Below are 11,285 nucleotides of genomic sequence, written 5' to 3'. Positions count from 1 at the left end.
CTAGTCTAAGTAAATGAACACGCCCTTTTTATTACTGAGGCAACCAAAGTGGGGAGAATGGAAACAGCCTGTTATAGGTAAAGCCAAATGAGATGTTGCCTAGTAACTCTCAGCAGGGAAGCACTTAAACCCAGCCAGTTTAGTGAAGCTGATGTTCTGACTCAGAGATTATTTTCTCTGGAAAAAAACTCTGAAAGCAGGAAAGCTCAATTTCACAAACATAAGATTTATTTTCCTGTTACAGCAAACCATGGTGACAATGCTTGGGAGAATACAGAAGTATTTACAAACTTGTACAAGGAAGAAGAGACAAGGCATGTTTTCAACAAAAGCATCACTTTACTCAACATGTTTTTTGATGCTGATTTTTTTCCCCAAAAAAGTAAACTTCACATTAATTTTTATTTTTGGATTCTGAAATACACAAGTGATAACAGAAGTCTGGAGATGTTACACAGATAGTTACATTATTATCATATTATTTCTGTAAGAGGAAGTTCCTGGAGCAAACCCTACTTCAGCTCTGCTATTGGACACAGAATCAAAGTAAATGATTTAAAAGAAGAAAGACTCCATGTCCTCACTGGTTCCGTTGCCTGGAATAGTTTTAATTAGGCCCTCTGTCAGGACTTCACTTTTATGGGTTCACGGAAAAGTCACTTGGCTTGGCTAAAGGTCTCTCACATCAGGGGGAAAAAGCCCCTCAAGCCTTATTTGCAGATTCATGTTATTTTTGCTTCCCTTTAGAAGGATATGATGATTTCACAGAAGTAAAAGTTCTGGCATGATCAGCCATGTACATCTGTATTCCTGGGTGCAACAACTACTGTTCAGCATAGGCAAAGTCAGGTTCAGGAGAACACTTCATTTCAGCAGCCTCGATACAGTTAATGATGATGGTTATGAATGTGAACTATTGCATAGATTTTTTTTTAATTAAAAAATTACAATAAACAGATCAACACTTACATCACACTAACCATGAAAAGGCAGACTGCCAAAGAGTTACCACAAAAATATGTATTTTATCAACACTGATAATAGCTGGAAAGCAAAGCTGCAATGGCATAAGTACTAAAATTTGAGTTCTATGTTAAAAGCCTGAGAGTTTTTCACAAGCTTGTTGTACGAGCAGCGAAAGGATGTTCTGTAAGCCACAGAGATCCACTTCTCACTGACCAGAGCCTGGTTTGAAGTTTAATGAAACACTGTTGATACAGAACCTCTGCCCAGAAGGTGTGGGACCATCATCAAACACATGGCCTAGATGGGCGTCACACTGCAACAGAAATTACGTACCATTATTACCATTACAATTATGGACCAACATTATGCTGGTACCTACTGCACTATCCTGAATGAAGAAACCTGCATGATGAATTCACTGTTGAGTTGTGTGGGTGGGGGGGTCTTGGGGAGAGACTAGAAATACATCCTGGAGTAATCACCTCTGGCCAGTGGGTGAATATCTGCCCGCAAAGAAGCAGATCCCAGAAGAGGAAGTCAAAAGGTACTAATGCTAGAAAGTATAGGAAATAAATGGGAGGATCTAGAATTCTCAATACATAATGAAAATTTCAAGTTGATTGAGACAGTCACTGTAGGTTCTCCTCACGGGTCAACTGAGGATTCTCCCCCTCCTCCCCCCGCAAATTACTGATGGGAAAAAGACTCAGAATAGCTATCAGTGGTTCATTATAAAATTGGAAGGTTGTCTTCAGCTGGGGTTCCTGAAAGGTGATTGCTGGATATTACTGCAAACATGAACTATACCATGATAATGGACTGCAATGAATGCTTGTTATATTTGCAGGTAATACCTAATCCTGCTCGAAAGGGCTGCAATTCATTAAACTCAATTGCATACTTTTATATCTTAACAGACATAGTAAACAGAACAGACTCAGGGTTGGGAAGAACTGGTTAGGGCTGGCAGTTCTTTAGAATGGGACCTGGGTATTACAGCAGGTCCCAGTACAAGTATGGGTCATGGGTAGGGGAAAGGCAAAGGTGTAAGGACAGGAACACTACCAGGACAGGAGTAGCTACCAGGGAAGGGCAGCTTCTGTGAAACGAGAGAACCCACAGAAGACAGCTGTGAAGATGTGGGGCACCACCACCGCCGTGCAGGGCAAATAGTAATAATCTAGGGCAAATAGTAATAATCTTCAACTGCTGCAAAGCAAACTTAGTGTTTTCCCCAGTGTCTAACCAATAGTAGGAAGACATGAATGTTACAACTCTTTACCTAGCGAGGCTGTGGAGTCTCCATCACTGCATATTTTAAGAACAGCTTAAGCAAACATTTAGCAGGACTGATTTAGGAAGCACTGACCCTATGATGGGGCAAATGGGTGGACTAAATCTCAGAGTCCCTTCTACTGTTGTCACGTACTGCAGTTCACCTGATGTCCTCTGAACAAATTTTCTGTCTAAATTCCAGCCCTTGGCTACACTTACACAACTACTCTCCCCAGCCACATAATTGTCTTCACCCAAACGCACAGTCTATATTAGATATTTAGAAATCTACTCGTGTTTCATACCAAGAAGTGAGACAGAATAGTTCCAGTGATAATGTAATTCTCACTGCTAGATTTAGGTAGATTTATTTATGGGCACAAATAAAACTTATTTGTTAAGATTTGGGTCTTTGGGTATCACCTCCAAAATAAACATACCTGTTTGCAGACGACTTCAGTTCTAGTTGATCCCAATGAGTTATCTGGTCGTCTCATGATATTGGTATTGCTTTCATCTCTGCCACAAGTACCATAAGCCTCAGAAAATGATGGCCATCCAGTCCCAGAATTGTACTTCTTTTCTGAGCTATAGTGGAAACCAGATCTTCTTGTTAATTAATGGCAGAGATGTTACACAAAGGTCTGTTTTTAATAAGAACATTGGATTTTTTCCTCATCCTTGTCTTGTAATACTATTAATAGTATTTGGCATAGTAGAAGTTTTCTCACTGGCATCAAACTGCTGGAAGCTCTTTACCGAAGGGAATTCTCCATCAGCCCACAACAGGAGGTTTTGCCTCACCTTTTCTATTTCACTGATAGTTTGGCATTTTATAGAGCTTGAAAAAAGGTTTTTCCAACAACTGAGCACATTGTTTAGCTGAATTACACCTGCAAAGCTGCAGTTCAAAGCCTGGGCCAATACAGCACAACCTCAGAGAAGAGTTTACAAGAAGAAATGAAGTATGGAAAATGAGTATGGAAAATGGCTAGGTTGGCCCACCGGACCAGGCTCACGTCTGGTGATGGCTTTGGCTTGCAGTCAGCCATCAAAATGGTTTGCTAAATCAAACAGAGCCTTGCTCAAACCATCAGTCAACCAATGACAAACCCTCACAGCGCAAAGATCTACTTTTCCCAAGAGATAATCACAGCCATCAGAAACAGTACTACAGACTATCAGCTTGTCGGTGCCTCCTGTTAACATCCAGGATTTACTGTTTAATATCTTCATCAATGACATAGACGGTGCGATAGAGTGCACCCTCAGCAAGTTTGCAGATGACACCAAGCTGAGTGGTGCGGTTGACACGCCCAAGGGACGGGATGCTATTCAGAGGGACCCGGACAAGCTCGAGAAGTGGGCCCATGTGAACTTCATGAGGTTCCAGAAGGCCAAGTGCACGGTCCTGCACCGGGGTCGGGGCAACCCCCGGTATCAATACAGGCTGGGGGATGAAGGGATTGAGAGCAGCCCTGCCGAGAAGGACTTGGGGGTACTGGTGGATGGAAAGCTGGACATGAGCCAGCAATGTGCGCTCGCAGCCCAGAAGGCCAATCGTATCCTGGGCTGCATCCAAAGAAGCGTGGCCAGCAGGTCGAGGGAGGTGATTCTGCCCCTCTACTCTGCTCTGGTGAGACCCCACCTGGAGTACTGCGTCCAGCTCTGGAGCCCTCAGCACAGGAGAGACACGGACCTGTTGGAGCACGTCCAGAGGAGGGCCACAAAAATTATCAGGGGGGTGGAACACCTCTCCTATGAGGACAGGCTGAGAGAGTTGGGATTGTTCAGCCTGGAGAAGAGAAGGCTTCGGGGAGACCTTCTTGCAGCCTATCAGTACCTAAAGGGGGCTTATAAAAAAGATGGCGGCAGACTTTTTAGCAGTGCCTGTTGTGACAGGACAAGGGGGAATGGCTTTAAACTAAAGGGGGGTAGATTTAGACTAGATCTAAGGAAGACATTTTTTACGCTGAGGGTGGTGAAGCACTGGCACAGGTTGCCCAGAGAGGTGGTGGATGCCCCATCCCTGGAAACATTCCAGGTCAGGTTGGACGGGGCTCTGAGCAACCTGATCTAGTTGAAGATGTCCCTGCCCACGGCAGGGGGGTTGGACTAGATGACCTTTAGAGGTCCCTTCCAACCCAAACTATTCTATGATTCTATGATTACCAGCCCTGTTTAGGTGCATGTTAAAACCTAGAGTGTATTGGAAAATATGATCAGAAAATATTTTGGAGATTTAGCGTACAGAAATGAGATAATCCCCCCTATTTAAAGTTGTGCAAGTTTTGATAGCAATAAGTACTTTCTTCTAGCGAAGAGTGACCTAGTGTGAGTTAGAGCGAGAAATAAAGACAGACTCACATACTACAAGGATCAGTGGTCTGCAGACCCACCACAACCGTTTCCTCCCGATTTCCCATGTTTAGCCCAGTTTCACAAACCCAATGCTCTTACTGGCACCTAGTGGTGGATGGAGACACTAACACCAGCAGCAGCTTCTCTCCGATAAAGGGGATTAGTCCATTAGTCAATACGGAATTTAAAGAAACATATCTAGTATATATCATGTATATTTTGGTGGGATATTAATACAGTGAAGAGAAATCTGAAAATCTTACTTGCAGTGCCTTATAGAAAGACAAGCCAAACAAGCAGGGCAAAAAGCTTAAAAAAAAATCCAACCCAAGGAACAGTGCATGCCTTAGCATGGATTTTATAATTAACTGTACAGGGCTGCCTTTGAGCAATGCAACTGTGGAAATAAAAGAGGATTTGCAAACACAGAATGACCAAAGGCTAGTTTTTGTGCGGGTTGTTGCTCAGTCCACTACATCAATCCGTGAAGACCCATGAGAAATGGTCTCCTACCTCCTCCCCTCCATAAAACTGAGGAGAAATAGGAGACAGTACAGAGGCAGACTGCTCCGAAGCGAATGCGGTTTGCAGCTCTGTGTCTGCATGAGAAGGTATTTAGGGCTCCAAGCCTATTTCGTTCCAGCCAAAGAGGGCCCTCTGCCATCCCTGCTACACAGCCACCCAAACACTGTGCCTACCGGCCACAGCTTCCCAAAGAAAAACCTGGGGGAACACAAATGTCCGTACACCACTGCTGAGTTTCCCTGACACACCTGTGCTGTTTCTTTTTTTATTTTCAAAAGATTTCAATCAGAACTCTTCATTTTCTGACACAGGGATCCTTCTGCTTATTCATACACAGGTATGAGGATCCTCTCTGAGACCCTGCAGAATCAAGGAAGGTCTTCAATGCTACGTGGGTTTTGCATCCGACCCTGACTGACTCCGTCCCTTACATGCTGCTCACAATACTTAAGTTTATTGTAGATGTTTTCCACTGCTAAAGGATCAATCTTCTGAGCTGTTAAACTAGCTCTCAACAGAAATGATCTCTGTGTGGTTTTACTAACAGTAATATCACTTAGATTCCCTAATAGAAACATTTTAGTACCCAAAAATATTGCTGTTCAAGATCATATTTGTCCTTTGAAGTATTTCACCACTTAATTTATGGATAAATGGACTTTCCCTAAACATATGCATTAGATTAGCCTTCGACACACCATTCCTCCAGCACATGTCATTTACTTTGATCCCTATTTCAGTCATCCTGGATGGAATCCAGATAATTCTAAAAAGTGCTTTTTGCTGTATGAATCTCAGCTGTAGGTTTATGGTTTGCTGAAGGTTTGAGACTTCATTAAAGCACCACAATTTGCTATCTATAAAGGTTATGGTTTTGTTCCATGTATTTCCAACTCTTTCAAATGAATATTTGGTAGCAGAAGGTAATAAATTCTGGTATAAATGTATACACACACGTGTACTTTGAAAGAAAGGAAGAAATGCTTCATGTTTACCTGTAGCTAATGATCTAATGCATTTGAAAAAGAAGGGACATTTTTAATGCACTAGGAAATAAACATGATGAATGAATCTCTTATCAAATACCATTTTTTTCCCCCCTCATTGTTAGTGTCCTCCACAACATAATGCATTCATGGAAAAAATATTTTCAGACCATTTTGCACATTTAATAATTTTCAATTTTCTTAAAAGGTTTTTTCTGTAAGTTTTTTTTTTATTATTATTTCTCTCTATCAGTCTGTAAAGCTCAGCATTATTTTATGCTTTAAACAAAAGTACCTATATTCTCTGAGAGCTGGATGCTGCAAAAAGCAGCATGACTGTTTGGTTATAGTGTTGGTTTTTTATTAGTTTAGCAGCAGAAGCAATTCCCTTCAGTGCTCTTCTCTCTTCATGTCAGCCTGTCAATATCTATCGTCTAATATAAAGGATGTCTAAATTGAAGGAACATTTGAAGGAATTGAATGAACTCTTCCACAGCTTAATGATTTAAAATTTCTCTAATTTATCTGAATTTTTCAGACGTATTTTTATTTGTCTTCAGAATATTCTGCGATGCTGCACTAGCTTCTGAAATCATGTTATTTAAAAGCGTTTATTAGCAAACCTTTACAGAAAAACGTACATTTAATCAAATGTTCATTTGCATAACAATAGTTTTCTGTATTTGGCCAAAGGAAAACTAACTGTTCACAATTATCAGCCTCCAATGTTACCATTTAATTGCTTAGTGTAGGTTTATTTTTGATACAGCCGTTACATTTTTTCCTCTCATACTATCCAGACCTCCTGTTCCTCAGCTTCCCATCTGAAGTTCTGATCTGTGATGCATCCTTTAAAGTCTTCATAAAAATGGGCATATCAGCTGTATTCCATTGAACTTGCAGTTGGGGATATATAAAGGCTATTTTCTAGATCAAAAATATGAGGAACTGTCTTTTCTGGTTCAGTTACAGAGAACAGAACACCTTCTGCATATCCTACTCCGAGGCACTCTTATTTCCTTTTACTTAGACTTTAATGAAGTTGCAAAATATATAGTATTGTAAAGAGCACAGAGGTTAATAGTGCAGTCATTCACAGCCAGGTTTTAAAAAGTAGATGTAACCAAAAAGGCAAAAATAGTGGAATTTAATTTAGGGAACAAGAAGGGGGTGGGGTGAAGAGGAGGTCTCAGCTCCAGTACGAGGGACCCAGCGGTAGGAACATAACAACAGCTAGGCTAAGACAGACCAAAGGTCTCTCTAGCCCAGTAGCATGCGTGGCAGAAGATGGCTACGGGAGAGCACAAGAACAGAGCAAACATACAGTGATACTCACACGTAAACACATGTATTTCGTGGCAGCTTGTGGCTTAGAGACCTCTTAAACAGAATTATTATCAACCAAAAAGGACAGTGTGTGTGGCAGGAGGAAAAGGCAGACCCTAATGTAGCAACTGCTGTCTGCTGGCAACTGGACACCCTGATATGCTCAAGAAAAGGGCATACCATGTACCTATATCACCACAGGTATCCTGGAAATCTTACACATAGCACTCTGGCACCAAAGAATTGTTCTTCTGACCTACACTTTCCGTTCCTCTCACGAAAAGACACTGCCCCTCCTGCCACAGTCAGGACATTCTTCGGATGCTGTGAAATCTGAAGGATGTTACCTGAACAGTGGGGTATTGCAGCACACGCAGTAGTATATTCCCGATTCTGTGTTATTCAGATAGATCCCACTAAATGGCTTTTAAAAAAGGAAGGAAAAAAAAGAGAAGTTAATAATGCAGGTCTTTAAAAGCTCACCATCTGGAACAAGCATGTAGGAATCAGATTCAAAACAGGAGAAAAACCATAAAAAGAAGGCTTCACAGGGGGGCTTTGAAGAACAAACATTAGCAGTCTAAAGAAATGAAGGGGAGGATGCCTTTGGATTAATAGTGAAGACTACCCCCTGCCCCCAGTAACTTTGAGACCAGTCAGATGCATAAATCATCCAGGTACCAGGGCCGGAGTCATGACCTCCGAGGAACCTGTGAAATGTGCAGGATCCCAAAGACCAGCGCTCTGCTATGGAGTGCCACAACTTCAAAGTGGCTCTACAAAGGGACTCTCCTCCTCCCTGCATGGTCTGGAATTAGGATCCTTATTTTACAGATAAGGATTTGGGCACGGTTCACATGATTTAATCCCATGGTACATGCTCCGCATGTGCATAAGCCCTGGCTCTGGGCTAGGGACGCTGGCGCTCCACTCACAACGCTACGTGGCCTCCATCACAGAAGGAAGCAAAGCGCAGGGACAAGGTGGGTGGGTGATCTGGCACACGAGGGATAACCCGGCTCCTGAATGGAGTGCTGTGTATAAGATTTCCATGGCTAATCTACATATGGTCAAAAAAAGGACACTACAGGACAAAAATATGATCTTCTCCCTCCCCTCTGGAGAGGCCTCCACTACTGCCACACAGACGGCTGAGCTGGCAGTAAAGTATCCCAGAAAAAAAACAAAATATGAAAAGAATGCAGAGTGTTTTTTCATCTGCAAACCAGCCTGGGTCAGAACAAAATCCACCCGGTTCAGTATGTTGGGTCTAACTTTCATCCACAGGAAGGCAGGGGAAAACCTGCAAAGCAACTGAGTGGTGACAGCTCCCTGAAGCAGGTTTTTCTCTGCCCAGCAGACAGAGAAGGTGGCTTAACCTTGGACAGCATTAGCGCTTTTGCTTACCGGTTCAGTTCCTTTTTCTCTTGTAACATAGAATTGCTCTGGAGTCAATTGTTTTTTCCAGTCTGCAGCAACAGTTGTTTCGGCTTGTTTAGTCAGAGAGCCCATGTCTTCAATTAGATATAGAAAGATAATTTTTATTATTTTTAACACCGTTTTAACTTAGACTCTGTCGATGCTTTCCATGATCACCTCAATTCTCCCAAAGTTTCTATGGGTACAGACAGAGCACAGGAGGGCAGGTCAGGGACATAAGGGCAGGGGCGACTGCAGGACTCTGCATCTGCTTTCCATTCTGCGTGCTACGTAAAGAGAACGGCTCCAGCACATCACTTGGGAAGGCTCTGAATGGAAACGGGCACCTACGACCCAAGGTACCATCTGCTCTCCCAGCACAGCCCTCTGTTCTGGCTTGGGATAACTGCCAGTCTGCTGGTGCTCCTTCCTCATCCCTGGGTATTGCTGAAAGGTTTGGTAGTTTGCCTCTTGGAAACCCTCAGAAACCAGAACTAATGCTTTTTATGGGCTATCGAAGACTAGCAACTTCCACAGGCCTCAGCGAAAAGTGGTGCTAAGAAGGAGCACTGGAAGAAAGCAACACCTGCAGCCCAAGAGAAGGCTACAGTTAAGTGGGTGGCACACAATAGGAGAGCAGAAGTCACCCATCACGGTGCAAACCTCCAGCACCGCCTGCTATGGGTCTGTACACACTGTGCAGCGCATTTATGGTGGTATGAGATTGGCAAAGAATTAATAGATTGGCTGAAAAACGACGAGTAAAATAGTTTAATTCCTTCCTAATCAAAAAGTCTGAGGTGGGAAACTACCTCCACGCTTATCTCCCACCAGCATAGCAGACGTGAAAAAATATCAGTTCCTGAGTGATGAACGCTTGCCTGGACTCATCTCTTGCAATGCTGAGATGATATTGGGGAAAAAAAAAGGAATTTGAAAATTACGGTTTGACTGTAAAACTGTAGTTTAGCCTGCCAGTTCAAGAGAAATCCCTGCAGCGGGCTGACAGCCCTTTCCAGCCGGCTAGAGGACACCGGGGACGGGGATGCCCTCCCCTTGCAGGGCGGCTCCTGCCCTTTCCCCCCCACCCTGTCCCCATGCTCCGGGCAGAGGGTACCTGTGCCACCGCGGGCCCGGCCGCCGCTGGAGCTCCGCGGCGGGGAGCGGAGGAAGAGGAGGAGGCGGCTCCCGAGCATCCTCCGGAGCAGACGAGCCGCCATATCGGCGGGGCGGGACCGGGGGAGCCGCCGGCCGCGGCCCCTTGGCCGCGGCCGGCGGCTCCCCCGGTCCCGCCCCGCCAGGTTGCACGTCTAATCGGTGCGTTTAACCTAAATAATCGCACCTCATAAAAGCAATGAGCAAAGCACCCGCTTAAATACCGATGCGGCATTTGCAGGTAGAGGTTTCAAGCACTTCTTACTGAGAGGCAAAGAGATCGGCTTAAAAACTGAACGATGGCTGCAGCCGTAGATACAACAAATTCCTGTCGAGGCATTTGCTTGCAGCTGTTATAGGTTGTTTTTAAGGAGAACAAGTCTGGTATTTGCATGCAAAAGTGCTCTTGCTCCCTGAATGCATGTTATAGGCATTGCTCTTAGTTGTATTGATTGAGTAATTGCGAAGGCAATGTGCTAGCTGGCTACTTGTTTACGTGGTGTGATTTGCAGTCACAGCTGCTTTGACTTGGCCTGTAAATATACCTGTAATAGGACCCGTAGTTTAGTTTGGTCTCCTGTCCTTAAAAGGTGAACCTAAACACAAGTCAGTTTGCCAGGTTAAGCTTTAATGCTGTTGTCTGCTTTTTTTCCCAATGGCTCCATTTCTGATTTGGAATTAGTTCATCATTACTGGATGGTGTGGAAGGGACTGTTTGGATTGCATCGGGTGACAAAGCTAATAATGGTGTTTAATACAAAATGATTTTCTTTTTAGTCTAATTCTTCTAGCCTATTTTTTAAATCAAAGCTAAAAAAGTGTTGTATGATCAGTCCTGTGTATACACACCCTTCTTATTGAACCATCCTCATGTCTAAGATGGTGAGTTCAATGGCAGCCGAGGACATCCAACACAGCGTATGATCAGTACCATGGCTGTAATCAAATCCTCTGCTCGGATCCACGAAGCCATGCACCGAAAGACAGATAGCAGCAAGGCTCGTAGATGATCGCATTCGCTGTCTGCAGCAGCAGGGGAGAGCGGGGCACACAGCTGATTAATGGCTTTGTCCTATATAATAAGACACAGTGGAGTGAAGCCGGAGTACCTTGATAAAAATCCTGGAGATGTCAAGTGCTCAGGACCATGATTCAGGATGGTGGGAGAGCAGTGCTGCTGGGCACGGAGGAGCGGGCTTCGCTGGGGCTCTCGGCACTGGCAGAGGGCAGCATCTATGCTGTAGGCAGGACAACATTTTTCTGTGTTCAGCC

General features: G+C 43.8%; 1 protein-coding gene across 1 annotated transcript; it reads right to left on the bottom strand.

The window, feature by feature from the left end:
• Positions 1–207: 207 nt before the first annotated feature.
• Positions 208–10,078, bottom strand: MSRB2 (methionine sulfoxide reductase B2). The gene is made up of 5 exons (XM_076332353.1): positions 9,976–10,078; positions 8,847–8,953; positions 7,787–7,863; positions 2,682–2,829; positions 208–1,279 (listed from the first exon to the last, which is right to left on the bottom strand). Exons 1-5 carry the CDS (start codon positions 10,076–10,078, stop codon positions 1,172–1,174), a joined length of 543 nt encoding a protein of 180 aa, XP_076188468.1. The 3' UTR covers positions 208–1,171.
• Between the last annotated feature and the right edge of the window lie 1,207 nt (positions 10,079–11,285).

Source organism: Aptenodytes patagonicus, chromosome 2 (genome assembly GCF_965638725.1).
Source record: "Aptenodytes patagonicus chromosome 2, bAptPat1.pri.cur, whole genome shotgun sequence".
In the NCBI taxonomy this organism is placed as follows: Eukaryota; Metazoa; Chordata; class Aves; order Sphenisciformes; family Spheniscidae; genus Aptenodytes; species Aptenodytes patagonicus.
This window is presented reverse-complemented; position numbering and strand designations above follow the sequence as displayed.